This window comes from Drosophila suzukii, chromosome X (genome assembly GCF_043229965.1).
Source record: "Drosophila suzukii chromosome X, CBGP_Dsuzu_IsoJpt1.0, whole genome shotgun sequence".
NCBI lineage: Eukaryota > Metazoa > Arthropoda > Insecta > Diptera > Drosophilidae > Drosophila > Drosophila suzukii.
In genome coordinates this window covers 25,414,749-25,436,127 of record NC_092084.1, presented here as the reverse complement: position 1 = coordinate 25,436,127, position 21,379 = coordinate 25,414,749, and the positions used below count along the sequence as shown (strand labels likewise).

Sequence of the window (21,379 nt, the reverse complement as noted above, 5' to 3'; positions counted from 1 at the left end):
ACATCCAGTGTGCCAAAAAGTAAAAAAATTCAATGTAGAGTGCCACGACTTTCCATTCATTCGAACTTGGGGGTACCATATCTAAAAAGTTTCATTTTTGTTCTGGTCATATCAACTTTTCTTTACTCGTTTTACTTCAACATAAAAACCGAAATTTTACGCAGTGATAATTTTTACAAAAACCAAAATGATTTAGTGAGTTTTAGTTTTCAGAAAATAATCAAACCATGGTGAGTGTAAAATTTTTATACCCGTTAATCGTACAGTAAAAGGGTATACTGGATTCGTCAAAAAGTATGTAACTGGTAAAAGGAAGCGTTTCCGATTCATGAATCAGGATCACTAGACATGTCCGTCCGTATGAACGCTTTGATCTTGGAAACTACAAAAGCTAGATATTTGGGATTAGGCATGCAGATTCCAGAGATTATTACGCAGCGTAAGTTTATTTCAGCAATGTGTCACGCTTACTCTAACGCCCAAAAACTGCGAAAGACTGGCTCCTAGACTTTTAGTGCTAGACTTAAAATTTTACCTAAAATGCATTAGTCTCGTCAATACCCATCACTTGAAAAAAATTTGGGATTGCAGACTTATATTCCAAACAGTTCATATCATTTTCATATACCAGCTATGTAAAAATAAAATGTTCTAGTTCTCTTACACCAAAATAAAATTAAATTTTCCGTGTATTTCAGGATCCTACTGGCTCTGCGGGTCTATCGATGCATTGATGCGTAGGTCCTGCCAGGAAAACTGCCAAGCCTGCGGCCTGGCCTCCGCCTCCGTGAGCCAATTGTGGTTGATCGCCTGGTTCTGCGAGTTAGATCTGTCGATGGGTTCCTTGGGCGATTGAGATGAATGTGGCTGTTCCTGTTGCTGCAGTGGGGCTCTTGCCCTTTGTTGATCCTCAAGTGGTGCGTTGGGCCATTCGCGCCGTTACAACATGACTTGCATTGACTTGAGTTAAAAAACGAAATTTTACGCAGGTATGTAACAGGTAACAGAAAGCGTTTCCGTTTCTTGATTAGGATCACTAGCCGAGTCGATTTAGCCATATCCGTCTGTCCGTATGTCTGTCCGTCCGTATGAACGCTGTGATCTCGGAAACTGTAAGAGCTAGGCTATTGGGATTAGGCATGCAGATTCCTGAGATTCCTGCGCAGTGAAAGTTTGTTTCAGTAAGGTGCCACGCCCACTCTAACGCCCACAAACCGCCAAAAACTGGCTCCTTTTATGCTAGACTACAAATTTTAACTGAAACACATTGCTCTCGTCAATACTCTCGTCACTCAACCCCCACAAACCGCCCACAAACTTCAAAAAATCGTAAATATGATTCCGAATAGTCAATATTTTCATATACTAGCTGTGTAAATACATAAAATGTTCTAGTTCTTTTACACCAAAATAAAATTATTTTTCGTATTCTACAGGATCCTCCTGGCTCTGCGGGTCTATCGATGCATTGATGCGCAGGTCCTGCCAGAAAATCTGCTAAGCCTGCGGACTGGCCTCCAAGTCCGTGAGCCCATCGTGGGTGATCGCCTAGTTCTGCGAGTTAAATCTGTCGATGGGTTCCATGGGTAATTGAATGGCTGTGGCTGTTTCCGTTGCTGCAGAGGGACTCCTGTCCGTTGTTGATCCACGAGTGGTGCTTTGGGCGAGTGACCACTTGCGCCGTTACAAATTTGCGATAAACGACACTCCACCTGTCGTTTATCAGATCTGGGTTCTGCTTCTCCATTAGTGCAAAAATGCTGCACAAGGACTCCCTGGGTCGGACCAGGGACAGAACGGAGGAACACAGAAGAAGATCGAAGAATTTGATGAAGGGCAAGCAGGAATAAAGGGCAAGCATTCACCCAGTTGGCGGTTTTATAATCCACACACGATCAACAGGTTCGAACAGAATAGAACAACAGAATGGCGAGACCCGCTAGACTAGCGGGTTTTGTCAATTTCTATTGTATTGAGACGAACGAATAAATTTTAGAAAGTGTTGTATCATTAATTTTAAAATAATATTGAAAATCTTTTGAGAAAGTAAAGCTAATGACAAAAATTTGTTGGTACCAGTTGGATGTTGAACTAAGAATGTTAGTTTGTTTATCTTGTAGTTCTTTTTTAAGTGGTAGTGAAATTCAAACGGAATTCAGCGTCCTGTTTGACTGCCTGGGTACCCAGACAAGAGATATGTTTGGGGAGGCCAAATTGTTCAACTTTAACATAAAAACATTTCGTTGAATGTCAAAGTGACCGCGGCAATTCAATCAAAAAACATATTTAATTCCATACTTAATCCATAAATACACAAAAAGTACGAAGGCACAGTCATACTTTAGTTTTAATGTTACGTTTCGAATGAAATACATGTCGATTTGTCAAGTATTCATATCACTGTATACGGCAGTCCAAGTAGTGACGAAGCGCACCAGGAGAGTGTGCGAAAGCGACTACTATACATATATACACGAGGATATACAAATCTGCAGTGATGGACCGATCATAAGAAGTTATACAACAATCCCCAGGTTGTTACCCCAGTTGTATTCTTACTGAGAAAACGAGTCGAATAACACCTCATTTGTTAAAATCCGATGCATCCAAAGTTGTTCCAGAAGTAAGGTTTTGGGGAACTTTCCAAAATGGAAATGTTTGTTCCTTCGTTTGTGGGCTTGTATGATTGTATGGGTGTTGGCGGAATTTAAAAAACAGACCGATTTGAAACGGTTAGTTAAGGTAAAACGATACAAGTTCCGATAAAGTCACCCTAAATATTAGAAAAGTAGAAAAATCATACTAAAAAATTTTTTTTAGGGTGACCTGCCTTGTATTTAAGATGAATTTAGGTGAATTTCTTCGGGGCGCTTCTCCAATATTTAAAAAATTATTTCTATGAGTGTGGTAAAGTACTTTTTTGTATAGTAACAGAACTATGTGATTTGGTCAATTTGACCAACAACCGTCTAGAATTGGTGCTGTTTCAAGCGACCGAGAATTGCAGACCGCAAAGAAACAGGAGAGGGTTAACCACGTGATTCAAAACACAGTTTTTCTTATGGACCTAGAACATTTTATGTGTGTGGAAATCAACCCCCCAAACGCTGGTCATTCCATATTCATATAACGATGTGCGAATGGCAAATCGCGGCCTTGGTTTCCCAATCCCATTCCCCATGAATCCGAATCCTGCGAGCCAAAAAGAAATATGTTTACGCCGTGGAATTCTCAAGTGGGGCACAAGGACGAGGGAGGATGTCGATGGGTATGGGATCTGCGAACCCTTTGAACTAATCGGGCTAATCTTTTACGCTGCCTGCATTCTAAAGCGTCCTTTGGCAGCCGCCTCGAGAGCGAGTCCCGCATCCAGGATGAGGAGCAGGACGTGGACGAGGATGAGGACGAGGAGCTCCCCGTGCATTTCGCATGCATGCTTACGGCTCTCCTCATGTGTGAGCGAATGTAATTAAATGCAAGTCGCGGCAAATGGCAAGCAAATAAACATTTAACATTTAAAGCGGGCTCCCAGGCTAAAGCAAATATCCTGCACACAGAAAAAAGTTGATAAGATATGAGATCGTTTTTACGAAATGTAGTACCAATTCTATTTAGAAAAGGGGCGAAACATTTTAATGTGTTCGCAATGTAGCTTTTTGAACGATTTCGGTGAGCTTCGAATGCTGCTGTCTCCCTCTTAACCAGAGTAATTTTGGGCAATCTTTTCTCTTTTTTCAATCGATTTAAGAATCTTAAAAGAGATGAAAATGAAAATGAATATACCATACGATTATAAAACTGATCCCTATGTGTTTTTTCCTGTGTGGCTGTGGTCTGCCCTTTGCTCCTTTGCGTCCATCCCAGCGAGTGGCCACTGTGTCGAGCTTTGTTTGCCCAACGCCCATAGTTTGACCAGACATTTAACGCTTCCCTGAACCTCAACCACATTGGCTACATTTTTAATCTACAATTAACCACAGCTGCGGTGCAATTGGAATCAGGGTGGGCATCCAAATGGAGGCCGGAGGACGAGGAGGACCAAAGGAGCCGGGGTCACACGGGGGCAGTATCAATATTGATTCTATTAATTATAAAAACATTAAGTGCCAGCCAACAAATGTAATTAAACGCGTTAAACAATTGCAGTGGGCGAGTAATGGCAGAAAAATGCAATGCCCACTGCCAATCCACAATCCACAATCCCAATCCCCAACCCATCCGGCCGGAGTCCACTCGGTCCGTTGCTGATGTGCGGCGATAAGCACGTTTTCAATTCGCACGGAGGAGCAGGAGGACTCCGTCCGGGCAGGTGGCAAACGGGGAGGAGGTGATCGGATTGTCGCACATTAATGACGAAATTATTGTTTCAATTGCTTTCAACCGTTGTCAATGCAAATTTTATGCAAATACTTTCGCGATTCCGAGCCGGGTGTGCTGGCCTCTCTTAAATGCCATTGTGGCCAATAAGTCAATAATAATTATGGCCCGCCGCCGTCCGCTGTCCTCTGTCCATTGTTCTGGCCTACAGTCCAGCTCCAGCTCCTCCTCCTCCTCCTCATTCACTGGCCATTTCGGAATAGGCGTTAATTACTTTTATCTGCCCATGGCCAAACAAACAAAATAATCAAACTGCAGCGCAACGTTTAGCGCCTGAGGCCCAAAAAGTACCGTGGATATATGCATATTTATTTATAAACAATTAATATTATGGCCATTGTTGTTGCTGGAGGAGCACGGGCCGTGCATAAATTAAGGCGGCCCAATTGTTATGCAAAATCATCACCGGGGAGAGTTCAGTAGATAAAGTCAGTCGATCCGGAATCGTAAATTGTCTGTGCCTTTTTTATCGACTAATTCGCAGTTTTTTGGGTTAAGGTGTGCTCTTGACTTGCTTGAGTGGAAAAAGATTCAGATAAAATTGCGATTTAAGTCCAATAAGGAGGATACAATTGGTCTTGTTCTACATATATTTAGCATAGCTTAAAACTCAATAGACATTCTAAGTTGGTCATTTGGTTATTGTTTATTTTTTAAATTGTCCCAAAATTAATTTTTTTGTTTTACAGTCCAGAGGGTATTATTATTTTGGTCAAGAGCACCTTTCCACTGCTTCCAGCCCTGTGAAGTCTTTGGCCGGAAGATCTCTGTGCTGATTCTTACGTAGGGCATAACTTTGCAAATCCTATTATACCCATTAATTGTAGATTAAAAGGGTATGCTAGAACTATCGGGAAGTATGTAACAGGTAGAAAGAAGCGTTTCGCTATAAAGTATATATATTCTTGATCAGGATCACTAGCCGAGTCGAACTAGCCATGTCCGTCAACGCTGAGACATCGGAAACTATTAGATCTATAATGTTGGGAACAAGCATGCAGATTCTAGGACTTCCAGCTCGGCGTAAGTTTGTTTGCAACGTCCACTGTAACGCCCATAACTCTGAAACCTATCTAGCGCCCAAATTATTGAAGATCGGAAAAATACCTCCTATCTAGGAGTAATCGGGAAAAATGATGAAAACAACAATTTTACAAGTTATAGCTTCGGTTTATTCTCATAAATTTATATTTCTAAATACTAGAAAAGTCGCCCTAAAATTGAGAAAATTGTTTTTCTTATTTTAAGGAAGTCCTGAATATGGGAAAAATAACGTAGAAAATGTTTTTAGGGTTTTTAGACATTTAAAAATGTTCTATAAATAAGTGCAAATTTTTTCGATCGGATAGTATCAATTCCGCCTTAGTCTTAGGGCAAAATTGCTATATTTCGTTGAACAAAAAGTCATCTAAAATCGCCCATAAAACTAGAAAATGAGTGGGCTATTGCACTCCCACATTCATCTGAGTGAGCCCACGAAGAGAAAACGTTTATTTTTTTTTTGTGGAAGTTTCTTAAATTCAATCTTTGAACCATTTTGTGTGCAAAAGCAAAAGTCAAATTGTGGTACACGTTAAAATAATAATTTAAAAATATGTTATTATAAATTTAAACATCCTAATTCGTTGTCTTCAGAGAAGACAACGTGTTTAAGCGTCGCCAGAGCGATATGGTGCAGCGGTATGGCCCTTGACTGTGAACCGGGCGCCAGGTGGGTTCGATTCTTGCAGCGACCAAGGAGGAGATTTTGTTCAAAAAGTAAGTTGTTTGACATGTGTATTTATCACTGTGAACGGCAGTTCACGTAGTGACGAAGCGCACCAGGAGAGTGTGCGAAGGCGACTACTATATACATATAGCCGCAGAATTGAAAATCTGCTGTGTCTGATCGTAACGAATGATGCACCAATCGAAAGGTATCGCAAAAACTAAGAATATTACCAAGTCTTTAGATATCTTAATTTCTTTCGAAGAAAGGCCTTTTAATCAAAATACGCGTCGAATGACACTACATATGTTAAAATCCGGTGCCCCGTTCAAAAGTAATTTTAAAACCAAGATTTTGGGAAACTTTTCAAAATGAAAATGATTGTCCCTTTGTTTGTGGGCTTGTGTGAATCCCTTTTTGGTTTTAGGGTCTTGTGGACTTTACATGTGTATTAAGAATCTCGAGATAGAAAAATTTTGTTCTACGACCTTTGAAAAAAGCCACTAGCTTGGCGGGAAATCTAAAAAAATAGCTATAAGGCCTATTGTTTCTTAACAACTATATGTCGCTAAAAAGGTAATATAATTGCCAGTCACGCTACCTTTGGCTACATTTTCTTAATACAACAGATTTAAAGTTACAGCTAAAAGTTTTTATATTTAACCAGTTTTTGGCTATACTCTCAAAACTGGTTCGAACTATATTGCCCTTGAAATTCCTCAATTTTTGATATGTAACACCTTTTGTCATAAAAATTACCGTTTGGGAGATATTGAGCGATAAGGTGTGCATTCCTTTTCAGTTCAGTATGAAGAACATTTTTGCTTACCTTAAACGCCCAAAACTATGCAACATTAATTTGATGAAAAAAAGTAATTATTAGATACTTTTTAAGTAAAAGGAACACATTTAGAAGTTTTTCACCGAAAATAAAAGACTACAATATATTAATTATTAAAACAAAAAAAAATAGGGAGTTGAATTTCCGATGTCTAACACATACTTTATTTAAGTTCCTAGAAAACAGTTTCTATACTTAAGTATAGTACGGCATAAGGTAACCAAGTCGACTTGGCCTTGCCAACGGAAATATATACATATATTGATTTTAATGCTATTACAATAGCTCATACGAGTATGAGTATTACAGAAAAAGTTAAAAAAAATTCAATTTTTTTGGTGTATAAAAGAAAAACTTCTGATATCACGATCTCACCTTCAAGATAGAAAAGTTCTGATATACAATTATGGGACGAAAAATTATTCTAAGTAAATACACTTTCTAAAAAGTTTTCATTCTTCACGCTACCATAGGATATACCTTTGTATGCAAGAAGCTTAATTATTTTGATAAAACGGGCAGAATGAAAACATTTTTGAAAGTGAAAAGGGAAAACGGTATAGTCGACGGCCTCGACTATAGGATAACCGTTACTCAGCTAACCAAAAAGTGTCAAACAAAATCTAATTTCCATTTTTACAATATACTAAACGATGTGGGCGCTAGACGGGCTTTAGCGTTATTGGCGAATGTGGGCGTAAGAGTGGGCGTGGCACCCTGCTGAAAACATGCGCTGCGCAGGAAGCCCAAGAATATACATACATGCGAAGTCCCAACATTGTAGCTTTTATAGTTTCCGAGATCTCAGCGTTCATACAGACGGACATGGCTAAATCGACTTGGCTAAAGATCCTGATCAAGATTATATATACATAAGGTCGAATTGAGTATACCCTTTTATTCTACTAGTAACGGGTATACAAATTTGAAAACTGGTTAGAGCTATTTGAAAATGCAGCAAGAACCATTTACGGTCGTTCTCAATTGGTCCTCAATTGCTGAAATTTTCTGTTGAATTTTTTACAATTCAGTTATTTAACAGTTTATGGAAAGGATCATACATCCCATCCCTGGATAAGACCAGGTTGTGATCCAGAAGAGAAGATGAAGTATTCATTCAAGAGCGTGATGGTTACGTTTTTCTTCGTGACTCTCTCTTATACGGCTAAATCCAGCAATCCAGCGATTTTCCTATAAAGTTGCAAAAACATCGTTTGAGGAGAAAACATCGATACTATAAACCAATATAATAGGGTAAATATGAAAATTATTATGCATCAATAATTACAATTATAAACGCAATAAGTCTACTTATTGTAGAGAATCGACCTACGGGTGGACATCGACATCGACTTTAATTTATATTTCATTTTTCAACACGTAAAATGTGCGTACCTTCGTTCTCCTTCGAAATCCAAGTGATGGGAGTTGTATGTAATACTAGTCCTAGTAACATCGATGGGGGTCACCGGGAGGCAACCATCGATATTATCGCTTGTCTTCCAGCTCTACTTCCTAGCAAAGCTACTGAAAGAAGAAGTGAAGAAGTGACTTGCACAAATTTATAAAACAGCCCAGTTTGCTGAAAATAGCTAGCTTCGTGTGGAAATTTGAGTCTTGTTTTTGGCACACATTCCAAAAAACTAGCTTCTAGACGTACTAAAGTACTAAAAAAATGGCTGAGCAAAACATCGAGAGCCCCGTCTTCGAGAAGGTTCCAGTCAAGGAGGAGGGACCTGAGAACCCAACCGCCGCCAAGGAAAACGGAGCACCGGCCGCCGACAGCGGGGCACTCTCCGGTGCCGTCGATGGTGAAAAGGCGACCGCCGAGGCCGCTGACATGGAGGAGGAGTCCGCCGCCGATGGCGAGGAGGCCAAGAAGAAGAGCATCGAAGCAGCTCCAGCTGCTGTTGAGAGCGGCGAGGAGGCCGCCATCGGTGACTCACCAGATGCTCCTGCCGTCGGGCCCGTGAAGCGGAAGGTGGACGATTCCGCCGCCAAAGACGATGAGACCGGTGCCACGCCGGAAAAAAAAAGTAAGCTGCATTAGGAATGCACAAAGGACGAGGTGCAGAACGGCGCCTAGAAAATAGCCCGCGGAGCAACACACTGTAATATACTTAATAATATATACTAATACAACAAACACTCGCAAATCACACAGTGACACGCACCGAACTGAACCAGTCACCCACCCACCTTACCAACGATCGATCCTGCAAAGGGGAGCGCAGTCTTGTAGCGCACCGATCTGTTCTTCTTCTTCAACAAACGAAAAACAACAACAATCCATTGTCATTAAAAAAACCGTACTTAAAAACTAAATTTTAGTGCATATATCACTTTGGGCGGCAGTCCAGTTAGTGACGAAGCGCACCAAGAGGGTGTGGGAAGGCGACTACTATGTTTATATAGCCGAAGAATTGAAAATCTGCTGGGATAGTAAGAAAATCCGCTCTCCAGGTTTGATTTTCGTTCGCCCTTAGGTTGTCTAGGTTTTTGTTTTGATGTTATATTGACTCTTTGGGGGCTGGGATTGGAGAATGCTATTATAGGCGCTATTTAATATTATTTTGTTTATGTTGCTGGGTTCAGTGTTCGTGTTAGTTGATACTGGAATTTGTTTAAAACTGTTGGTAAGACTTTTGAATTTGTCCCAGTTTGGTCATTTAGTTATAAATCTTTTTGTGTAGTATACTGTCTGTTTTTATTGGGAAATATAATATGTTCATGTCGAAAGTGTCCATGATTTTAAAATTGCAGTGAATTTTGAGGCTCAGTGAGCAAGAGGCAAGGTTTATGTGGGTCGTTGTTTAGTGTGATGCAGTTATTACTGTGAATGAATTCCCCGAAGATTTTACCCCCGCGATTGCGTTTGGAAGATCCCCAGAAAGTATTCCAGTCATAAGTCTTCTGTGATCAGTGTAGGTGTTGTTAGGTAGGGGAATGTGGTTTCTGTCTTGGTAAATTTTTGTAAAAGTGGTTTGTAGGCTAAAAAAATATTCAGTTTTTTGTTTGGATTGTATTTCCAATCCAATAGATTATCCAATAGTTATAGATTTGAAATTTGACTGGGATGGGGAAATGTTGAAAGAGCATTACGTGGGTTTCCTAAAGTGAAATAATGTTGGGTTTGTGTAGTTTTAAAAGTATTTGTAGTTCGTTATAATCAATGTGGACGGCAGTTCACGTAGAGGACTACTATGTATAACCGCAGAAGGTAATAAGGTAATGTATCGAACCTAATCAGCATGGCTTTAAGAATGGTCGCTCTACGATGACAACCTTGAATATTTTTACAAAGCACTGCATACACGCATTTTAATACCATTTACAGACTATCACTATTTTCACAGATTTTGCCAAAGCCTTTGACAAGGTTTGTCACTTTCCCTTAAAGGCGAAACTATCCAAGCTTGGCTTTCATTTCTATTCTTTAAATTGGATAGCATCGTAATTGGCTAATCGGCGTTATCATGTTTAAGTAGGTGGTGCTATATCGCTTCTCTGCTTTGAATAAAATCGTTGATCTTGGAGTCTTATTTGATGACAAATTTATTTTTAAAACATGTACAATTTACATTAGATTAGATTGAGTTTTTGATTCAAAAATTCACTGCGGCTGAAGGACCGATGTGCCCGCCGATGTGCGACCTCTTGCTGCCTACTTTAAAAGTAAACTAATATGTCTTTAGTGGCCGGGCAGCAGGCCTCCAATGCGGGGACTCAGGCTCCTGTCTAATGTTCGAAGATTTCTTTTTCTAAATGTCAAAGTCTTCCGAGGAAGGGACGAGGTACTCTCTCTCCAGGGCGGCGCCCATCATGTCCCATTCGTCGTCGTCCTCGTCCTCCGGGTCTTTCTCGCTGTTCAGGTCGGAGCCAATCTCCTGGTCAGTAGGCAGATCTTCTCCTCGTCGAAACTTGGCTCTGGGCATCTCATCGTCATCATCCTCCTTCTCATTATTGTCATTAGCCTCTGCGTTTAAGCCTATGTCAAATTCCATGACGTTCTGCGCTCCGATCATCACGTCCTCGCTGCGCGTCAACAAGTCATCTATTGCTCTATTGCTGGATCTATTGCTATTGCTATTATCTTCGCGCATTCTCTTAAGCACCTTCCTATCCATTGGTGGGTTTTCAAGGTTAACGGGTCCCTCGTCACTCGACGAGTCCGACTCGAAGAATGTGTCGTAGTCCTGGTTCATGGACTCGATGTCCGCGTTGGTGAGGCCCAGCAGTGGATTGAGCGTTTCGCGGAAGGTGCGGCTCTGCCCCTCCTGCTGCTTGCTGCTCGATGGTGAGATCTCTGGGCGCTCGCTGTAGTTGACCACGTGCTCGGGACTGCGCACCTTGCCACCTTGGTCCAATGGAAAGAGCTTCTCCTCCACATGCTCCCAGCGCTCGGCGCAGGTCCACAGCCAGTTTGCATTGACCACCTTGATGGCGGATTCTTTCTTGGCGGCATATACCTTGTAGGTGCCCGCATCGACCGCCACCAGATGCGTGACCCCCTTGCCAATGTTCGGCTGCACATCTGCGCCCAGACTTTTAGCAATGAAGTATGCCTGCGATTGCTCCAGCTTCATCTCCGTGGGCACCAGGCCGGAAAACACCAAGCTCTTGCCACGCAGCACTTCACAGCGAATCTTCGGAACGATGACCTTTAGATCGGTTATCTCCGTGGTCTCGTCGTAGATGGCATAGAATCGCTTGTGGATGCTGCGCAATATGCCCTCCAGATAAAGCAGGTATTCGTCTGTGTCTTCAATCTCTATCTGCTTCTGCCCTTCGAGCGCCACTCGAAGGCTGGGCTTTGACGTGGTGGCCACATCCTCATTGCTTGTCGGGGTTTTCTCTTCCACCACCTCGGCTTTTGCGACCTCCTTGGAACGATCATCAATAACGACCATGATTTCCTCTGAGACAGTCTTGCCTTTTAGTGTGTCACTCGGCGGCTTCTTGGGTGCCTCTGCGGCTATCGAGGAATTGGAAATCTCGGGATCCTTGGCGTCGCTCTCCAGATCGAATACGTCGACTGATTCCTCATTCCGCTCATCATCCTTGCTTGTGCTTGAGACTGTGTTGACGCCCCTATCAGGATCTTCTGTTCTTACTCCGCTGCTGGACTCGGAAATCTTCTCGGTAATATTCTCGCTAATCTCTTTGAAATCAACGCCTTCGCCATCCAGTTCATGATTGGACAAGCCCGGCGGGGCATTAATGTCACCCGTGTGCTGAAAGAAGTGATAGGGCTTGACCTGAATCAAGTTGGAGGCCATGTTCCACACATCCTCCCGATCGTCGATGATGCACACCATGGAATCGCCATTCGGAAAGAGAGTTTTCAAGTTGTCCGTCTTGCTGGTGGCATTGAAGCACTCATCTCTGGACAGAATCCTGGTCGAGAAGTACTTTCCCTCGGGGTCCAGGAGTTGGGCAATCTTGTGCGCGTACTTACGCTTCCCAAAGGTGCAGATGTGCAGCTCGTAGAGCTGGGACATGCGCTTCAGGAACTCGGCAGTGCCGGGGCGCAAGCGCGTGTGGTACCACTTGGAATGCGGGCCGCGCAGCTGGAAGTGGTAGATGCCCTTGATGTTGTCCGGCACCGTGTCGTCGGTGGTGTGGATCACCGTATGGTCGAGATCGACGAGCAGGACCAGCTTCCTGTCGGCCAGCAGGCGGCGGGTGTCGTCGTGTCCGAGCTTCTGGGCCAGCTTCTGGCTGACCTTAAGATCGGGCATGATGTGCACCATGGGCACCGAGGCCTCCGACGTTTGTCCATTCTCGTTCTGACGCAAGTCGGCTCCGCAGTCCGCGCACATGTCCTGGGTTACCGTGGTGTGTATGCACTTGAACAACTCCAGAATGGCGTCCCCCTTGGAGAGCAGTTCCCCGTCCTTGCGGAGCCGCTTCTTCACCACCCCGGCACGCTGGGACTTGTACTCCTGGATGGAGGAGTCGGCTCTTCCAGATCCTCCACCTGGATTCCCATCGTCGCCCACCGGCGTGTAGAGACTGGGCGCCGCGCCCTCCTCGTCGACTATGTTCTGCATCGCTTGGCCTCAGTTTTTTAAACACTTAACTAGTTCAAATCTCCGTACCTAGTTGAGGTTCCAATTCGATTTATTTAGTCGAATTTATCCGTCACAAAGTCAGTTGTCAAAACTTTTGTATGTTGAAGGTGAGATTGTCACGACCCCTTACCTCGTTAGGAGTTGTTTTCATTTGATATCAGAATTTTTTTATAAAATACGAGCTATGTTCACTTTTGCTGTAATGCTCATATACATATGTATAAACTATATTAATATCACAAAAGTAAATACATACATTTCCGTTGGCAAGACCACGTCCACTTAGTTTCTAGGAGTTTAAATAAGACTGTCGGGCTTTTAACAATTAGCTTATTACAAAAAGTTTTAGTCCATGAAAAACTTGTAAATGTTATTCCTTTACTTTAAAATTATCTTTCAAGAACTTGTGCCATCAAATTAACGATGCATAGTGTTGAGCATTCAAGGTAAGCATGAAATGTTAATCGTTCAATAACTTCCAAACGGGAATTTGTATGGCAACAAGTGTTGTATATCAAAAGTTGGGGAATCTCAAGGGCTATATAGTTTGAAATTTAAAAAGAAATCGGTTGAACCAATTTTGAGGAAAAAGACCAAAAGTGGTTTAAAAAGACTTTTTGCTATAACTTTGAATCTATTGTATTTAGAGAGGACAGCGTGGTTGGCATGGAATTACCCTTTCAGCGACATAAAGGACGTATGTATCTGTAGCATTAGTTGTCTAGAAACTGTAAGCCTTTAGAATCTAGCTATTTTTACGATTTTCCGCTGGGTAAGCGGGTTTTTCGAAAAGTCCTACAACAAAGGTTTTCTATCTCGAGCTTCTTAATACTCCTTAAGACTTAAAGGGACAAACATTTTCATTTTGGAAAAGTCCCCTCTTGTTTTTGGAATAACTTTTGATCGGAAAACTGTATTTTAACAAACGCGTATTCTCAGTATACAACTTGGTTAACAACCTTGAACATTTATCCCTACCATCCCCAACAGCTCCCATTTTCTACATTTTGCACTTTTACACTTTTACCGCTTTTTCTCCCAAGCCAATTGAAATTATTAAGGTCTTGGGAGGCAATCTTTTTAGTTTTTGCAATACCTGTCGATTGGAGTATCACCCGTTATGATGCGACCAGCCCATCATATGTTGAATTCTTCAACTATATATCGTAGTCGCCTTTCCCCACTCTCCAGGTGCGCTTCGACACTACGTGTACTGCCGTTCACAGTGATTTAATTCCTTGTCTGCAAGCATTCGATTCAGTTGGGGCCAAAAATGATATGCTGGGGCAAGCCCTTAAGGAATATTTTTAAAATAATTTTTAGAAATAAATTTAAGTTAAATAATTGTAACCAGAAAAGGATTTATCCATTGGGCTATTTGCGAAGGGCCATGTTACCAATCATTCAGTAAATTAGGGGATTCGGGCTGATTTTATCACCCAGCACAGCCCAAGATGCTGATGCCCTGTTTGTCAGGATAATATTGTCAAATTATATTTTGGTACTGGACGTGGGTCATTGGCCTTCGATCATCAGGATTATATAGGATCCTTGGACTATTTCAAGAGTGTCCTGATGACCCAACCTCGAGGGCCTGCTGATGTTCGCTCTGGGATAGCAAATTGTTTTCACGGGATGGAAGATCTGAGCAGTGCCGTTGTTCCTTAAAGTTTGCTCTTAAGCACAGTAGTCGACGTCAAAATGCCCTACTTGGAATGACCATACTGAAACTGAATATTTAATTGATGGTCATATAATTGGTGGAATGGCTAGATAATCCGTACGCTTCCACGACAATCGCATTGTTGCACTTAGATGGCCAGGAGTCACCATTAAACTAGGGAACACACTGTCCTGAACATCCAGTACCTTCGCCAGGATTTCGATAGCTGGTTGAGTCTGGCCACAAATGCCTATCACGAGGTCAAAACAATCTACCTGGGTCAGGGACTTCAGGTCCCGATGAATATTTCTGAATTTGGCCAGTGCATATTGCAAAAAATTACATGGATATTTTGCAATTAGTCCTATACTTATTAAATTGAATTCTTAATTCTAAAAAATTAAAGAAATGCTATAACCGGAGTAGAAGAACTTATAATCAAAAATTACGAAGCTATAACTATTTGCATGTTACTTTCCCATGTATTATCCGATCGTTAGTATGGCATCTATATAAAATAGTCGTCCGATTTTTTATAATTTAATTCTTAAAAAATTATATATCAAAAGTACAATATAATATGTCATGAAAGACCAAAGATTTAAGTTGTGAAATTCATTTTTTCCGGTTATTCCTGTGGGAGCTATAAAAAAAAGTTGTCCGATCCGACTTATATACCTGCAATAAAAAAAAGACTTCTGAGATGGTTTCATCCCTTAGCTTTACAACTGCGTTGCAAACTTCTGACTGAAATTATTATATCCTTCGCAATAGTATAATAATAGAAAAAAGAATTATAGCTTTTTTAAAAGTTTTCGGAACTCCGAATAGATTGTTTTTTCATCGAACGACTATATCATATAGCTGCCATAGGTTTCTATAACCGGAAAAAAATTGAGAAAATAATATGAAACAAGTTACAGCTTCGTTGTTTTTGATCATATTCCCTTCTACTCAAAAGTATACTTTAACTTAACATTTTCTAAATATTTCTTATTCGGCACGCCGCAATCCAATATGCTCGTGTAGGCAATTAGCAGTACGATTTAAATCAAACGTGCCGAATGTGACAAATTTAGAAAGCGTATTTATGTAGTACATCGTATAATACATTTTCGCAAAAGTTGATATCAGAACTTTTGTATGTTGAAGGTGCAATCGTCACTAGTTTTTTACCCTCGTTAAGGGTTGTTTTTGTTTGATATCACAATTTTTTTTAAAAATCAATTCATTTCACAGTGTAAGTTCTTAAATGAATATACCTGAGAGCCATTCGGATGAGTGGTATTTAGTATATCTGACTATTTGCCTACGCATTTTTAATACCATTGTAAATTGTTTTGTGAATTATTCCAATATTATCCATTCCATTGACTAATGACATGTTTAGGCCTCGCGAAATATGGCCAATTATCGAATAAATACTTGTATCTTTCGATTTTTCGCCCTAGTTCCTTTTCTCCCTACCTATATGAACTTGAAAGTGAAATCGGTGTAAGAAATATGACAAATTTAAATCAAATCTGTCTTTTAACCTTAAGTCGCTACAGTAAGACCCAAACGCGATCTAAGCCAGAGAAACCTAAATGGTCTTTGTCTTATTTCGATGTGTTCTTTCAGCACGTGAAGTCCAAAGAGTAGTACATTTGGAAACCAAACATATTTTCTCACTGATTTTTATTTTTATTTTAATTCAATACTGTCTTCCCTTGCACTAAAAAAGTTATTCTCTTCCACAAACCGGGGTTGCATAGTTTTTGGCGCATTCGAATAATCCTAAAGAGTTTTTTGCTCAATCAAGTGTCCAGTTTTAAAAAAATTTTGAAAAACCTGTAATCGAAACTTTAAATTAGCTATAATTTTGCAGTGACTTAAGTAAGAACAATTTAGACTTAGACTTAAAATGCCTTTAGCATAAGGCGTTTGCGAACAGTCACCCATTTCATTCATCTAGCCATTTCTACCTATTTTCCTGCTAAGCTAGCGAATTTTTCAACAAGTTCTGGAGAAAATTATTTTCAGCTCAATTGCATAATACGACAAAAAAATTCTAGGACAGTAACACAAAAAGGGCAAACCAATCTTAACTTGGATATGATCTAATATTAATTTAAGTTGCATAACTTTGCAATGGAGTCTTGTATTGCAATAGTTTTTCTACCCATCAACGTGTAAAAGAATATGAAAAAATTAAAAGACCGGTACATTTTGCTTCTCCGGTTTCCCTAGCTGAAATCTTCTAAATTTTACTTTCTTCCACCGAAATTTATCCAATAGACTTAGTCTTAGTACCGAACACGAAGGAAATTCACAATACCTTTCGATCTGTGTATTTTTCGTTATGATCGGACTATCATCGACGGTTTTCAATCTCTAGAATCTGCATGCCTTATCCCAATTTACTATAGTTTCCAAGATATTAGGGTTCATACGGATGGACAGACAGACGGACAGTCGGATAGAAGGACATGGCTAGATAAACTTGGCTAGTCATTCTGATCAAGTATACTTTACTTTACTTATTACTTATAAATATACTTTACTTTACTTATAATTTGTTCCTTATTATTAACTTTATGCTGAAAAATAATATATTACATGTTTCTGCCTCCAAAAAAATTGCACAACTGGTCACAGCATTTTGAAAATTCATCAGAAACTATTTACGTTCGTTACCTCAATTGTTGAGTTTTCTGTTGAATTTTCAACAATTCAGCAATTTAACAGTTTAGGGAATGCCCAGAACATCATACATCCCATCCCTGGATGTAGTGTATCCCAGTTTGTGATCCAGCCCTGTATTTTTGGAGACCCTAAAAAAAGAGAAGAGGGGACAAGAGAAGAGGAAATATCCATTCTAGAGCGTGATGGTTACGATTTTCTTTGTGACTGTGTAGACGTTTTCTCTTATACGGCAAATTCTCCAGCAATCCTGCAACTTCCTATAAAGCTGCAAAAATATCGATTGATAGTTTTAATAGTGTTAGGAGTAAACATCGATACTATCAACCAATATAATAGGGTAATTCCTGCAGATTATTATCTAATGAAAATGGTGCAATTATGAAAATTATTATATAGCAACAATTACAATTATAAACGCAATAAGTCTACTTATTGTAGAGGATCGACCCACGGGTGGACATCGACATCGACTTTAATTTATATTTCATTGTTCAACACGTAAAATGTGCGTACCTTCGTTCTCCTTCGAAATCCAAGTGATGGGAGTTGTATGTAATACTATCGGGATAGTCTGAGTAACATCGGTTGAGGTCACCGGGGCACAAATTATCGCTTGTCTTCCAGCTCTACTTCCTACCAAAGCTACTGAAAGAAGAAGTGAAGAAGTGACTTGCACAAATTTATAAAACATCCCAGTTTGCTGAAAATAGCTAGCTTCGCGTAGAAATTTGAGTCTTGTTTTTGGAGAAGAAGAAGGCAAGTAAAGTACTTCAAAATGTCCGACGAGGAAATCATCGAGAGCCCCGTCTTCGAGAAGGTTCCAGTCACGAAGGCGGCACCTGAGAAGCCAACCGCCGACAAGGAGATCGGAGAACCGGCCACCGACAGCGGTGCCGTCGATGGTGAAAAGGCGACCGCCGAGGCCGCTGACAAGGAGGAGTCCGCCGCCGATGGCGAGCAGAGCATCGAAGCAGCTCCATCTGCTGTTGAGAACGCCGAGGAGGCCGCCATCGGTGACTCACCAGATGCTCCTGCCGTCGGGCCCGTGAAGAGGAAGGTGGACGAGGCCGCCGCCAAAGACGGTGAGGCCGGTGCCACGCCGGAAAAAAAAACTAAGCTGCATTAGGAATGCACAAAGGACGAGGTGTAGAACGGCGCCTAGAAAATAGCCCGCAGAGCAGCGAACTGTAATATACTTAATTACATCTACTAACACAACAAACACTCGCAAATCACACAAACACACAGCAACACGCACCGAACTGATCCAGTCACCCACCCACCTTAACAACGATCGATCCTGCAAACAGGAGCGCAGTCTTGTGGCGCACCGATCTGTTCTCTATATCTCTACTAACCAACAAACAACCGACCAGGACACCATTGTTGGTGTCGAGAAACAACAACAATCTATTGTCATTAAAAAAAACCCTACTTAAAAACTAAATTTCAAAGCATTATCACTTTGGGCGGCAGTCCACTTAGTGACGAAGCGCACCAGGAGAGTGCGGGAAGACGACAACTATGTTTATATAGCCGAAGAATTGAAAATCTGCTGTGATACTAAGAAAACCCAGGTTTATTAGACTTAGAATGCAACTCTAACTGAAAGAATGCGTCGAATGACTTCTCATCCGATGCTCCTTTTAAAAAATATACTGAAAACAAGATTTTGGGGGACTTTTTAAAATGAAATTTATTTATTTACAAAACAACAGGGATCGGCAGCCATAGCTGGCTTAAAGTCAATAATTTCAGTTTACTATTCTGTTCTTAATTACTAATTGTATAATTCATTTAACTTTGGTATTCGATTTTTAATTATTAAGTGTATAATTCAAGTATATTTCAGGTGTCTATCTTAATTATCTTATCTATCTTAATTATAGGAGGCTTGACATTAAGGAACTTAAGAACTTGAAGAGGGTTGGTAGGTGTGGGATTTGAAGAAGTGTAGTAAGGCTTTCATTTGGGATATAAATTCGGATGTTATCAAATGCAGCGCATACGTTATTGACAATAAAGTGTGGTTACAGAACTTACAGGTGTCGTTTAAAGCCCATTTATGGATTGGTACCAACTGGAGGAGTATTGAAAAAGATTGAAAGAGATGTTATAAAAATGACTTTTAAAGAATCTGTTTATATCAAACCAGATAATATTACGTGAGGTGAACAAAGGTGCGATAGTTGCGTTTTTTCGGCTTCATCAGCAAATTCGTTGCCGCTAATTCCAACATGGTTCGGTACCCACATGACTTTTATTTTGGGGTAAGCGGTATTTATTATACCACGAATTTTCGTAGGATGTTGCTTATCGATGTTTTTAAGCGAGTGAATTGGGAAAGAGATCTTTCCCTTAATAGTACGACCCATCACGACGACTTCCACGATAATGACGATAATTTCTGCAGTATAAACTGACGTGTAATTTGGAAGAATGCCTTTTTTTTAGAACATTGTTCTTTGTGGACATAGACAGTTGTGTCTTGGTTTTTTGGTTGGTAAGATTTGCTTTAATGTCCAGAAATTCTTTTCTAAATATTGGCTCAAATGTCTGATTGTAAGTGCCAAGACTAAGATTTTGGTAAGATTTTTATTGGGCTGTAAGGGAGAAATAGGTTTGCACATGACGTAGTATTTTTGTGTAGGACTGAGTTTCTGAGGGTTTTCTTATTTTTATTTTTTCTTTTATTGAATTTAGAGGGGTGTCTGATGATTGGGCTACAGTGCTAGAACATTTTGGCTTGGAGGTGATGTGTTCTAATGTGGGTGGTAGGTTCTAAGTATAAGTTGATGGCGTGTGCTGGGCAAACGCCACCCAGTGCTAAATGGAGTGCATTATTGAAAGGGATTTGGATCGGTATGATTTGCGATTTTGGAGCTAAACCATATAATGGTGAGCCGTAGTCTATTTTTGGTCAGCGGCTGGCAGTTCATTTGTCGTTTGAGAGGCATTTTATTATATTTATTGAACTTGTTAGAGATTTTGCTAATTTATTCCTATGGGGCTTCCACTTGTATTTTGTGTAAATTGTTAAGCCTAACATTGTTAGCTCCGGTACTGTACTTGTTTACTACAAAACTTGTTTCTGTAGAAAGTTGGCAGATACAGTTGTGTTTTCTGCAAATGTGCATATGTTTGCATTTTTAGAGGGATAACGACTCTCCGGATAAATTGCAAAAGTTACTAATGTCCTGGAATAGACGATTTCGGTATATTGATGGGTTTTTCTGTACTTTAGGGTAAACTATAATATAGTCGTCTTCAAATGCTGTGAAGTTCTGATTCGTATGTTTGCAATGAGAAAAGAAATCACAGACAGTGGGGATCCCTGCGGGATTCTGTTTTGAAGTGGTTGAATTAAGGAATGACTATGGTTAACCTTTTCTCTAATTTTGCGACTTGTACTTAACTGATTAGCCTTGGCTCACAGCCCCATTTAATCAATTGACTTTATATATTATACAAATTTTAAGGGCCAGGGGTATAATGGATATTAGTATTGAGTGGAAGAAGTTTATTATTCTAATTATTACTGGTTTTGTCGTTTGCTGTATCATTGTATAATTGATCTTGCCGCTCTTAGGAGTATTACCTTTTAGACTGTTCAAAGTAGTCAATCTTGTTCCATGAAGTCAGCTGTTTGTTTCTGTGTTCGTCGTTGCTTTGTCTGTATGCATTGTGTTTTGCGTCTAAAAAAGATTGTAAGAAGTTGTGATCATCGGATTTTGATAACCAATGATTGGAAAAAGCTGTAGCAATATCTTCTGGACTTGAGACTTTTGTGTTCGTATTGTTGCTCCGAATACAATGTGTTGATCTGTGAATCATGTCTGGCTTTGAGTCAGTTGAAATGCTGGATGTAGGTGCGTGAAAACTTTCTTTTTTGCTAAATCGAATTTATCGACTGAGCTGAGCATTAGTTCTTTTAAAAGAAAGACATTTCCCTATTGAACGCTCTCCAGGCTGGATTTTTGTTAGTAACGTTGTACTGACTTTTTGGGGGCTGGGATTGGGGAACACTATTA

General features: G+C 40.4%; 3 protein-coding genes and 1 long non-coding RNA gene across 4 annotated transcripts; 3 read left to right on the top strand and 1 right to left on the bottom strand.

The window, feature by feature from the left end:
• Positions 1-99: 99 nt before the first annotated feature.
• Positions 100-1,864, top strand: LOC136117332 (uncharacterized). The gene is made up of 3 exons (XR_010654850.2): positions 100-230; positions 699-989; positions 1,437-1,864. It is a non-coding gene; the product is annotated as an uncharacterized lncRNA (long non-coding RNA).
• Positions 1,865-8,448: 6,584 nt separating this feature from the next.
• Positions 8,449-9,186, top strand: LOC108010422 (uncharacterized). The gene has a single exon (XM_070997792.1). The coding sequence runs from the start codon at positions 8,602-8,604 to the stop codon at positions 8,974-8,976; it is 375 nt and encodes a 124-aa protein (XP_070853893.1). The 5' UTR covers positions 8,449-8,601; the 3' UTR covers positions 8,977-9,186.
• A 1,282-nt stretch (positions 9,187-10,468) lies between these two features.
• On the bottom strand, positions 10,469-13,106 carry LOC108010423 (RNA polymerase II subunit A C-terminal domain phosphatase-like). Its single transcript, XM_070997717.1, has one exon. It carries the CDS (start codon positions 12,977-12,979, stop codon positions 10,688-10,690), a length of 2,292 nt encoding a protein of 763 aa, XP_070853818.1. The 5' UTR covers positions 12,980-13,106; the 3' UTR covers positions 10,469-10,687.
• Positions 13,107-18,123: 5,017 nt separating this feature from the next.
• Positions 18,124-18,474, top strand: LOC139353366 (myristoylated alanine-rich C-kinase substrate-like). Its single transcript, XM_070997314.1, has one exon. It carries the CDS (start codon positions 18,124-18,126, stop codon positions 18,472-18,474), a length of 351 nt encoding a protein of 116 aa, XP_070853415.1.
• The last annotated feature ends 2,905 nt before the right edge of the window (positions 18,475-21,379 follow it).

What these genes read in the sequence shown, in the direction of transcription:
- LOC108010422 (XM_070997792.1), top strand. Translation starts at nt 8,602, where the DNA reads ATGGCTGAGCAAAACATCGAGAGCCCCGTCTTCGAGAAGGTTCCAGTC.
- LOC108010423 (XM_070997717.1), bottom strand. Translation starts at nt 12,979, where the DNA reads ATGCAGAACATAGTCGACGAGGAGGGCGCGGCGCCCAGTCTCTACACG.
- LOC139353366 (XM_070997314.1), top strand. Translation starts at nt 18,124, where the DNA reads ATGTCCGACGAGGAAATCATCGAGAGCCCCGTCTTCGAGAAGGTTCCA.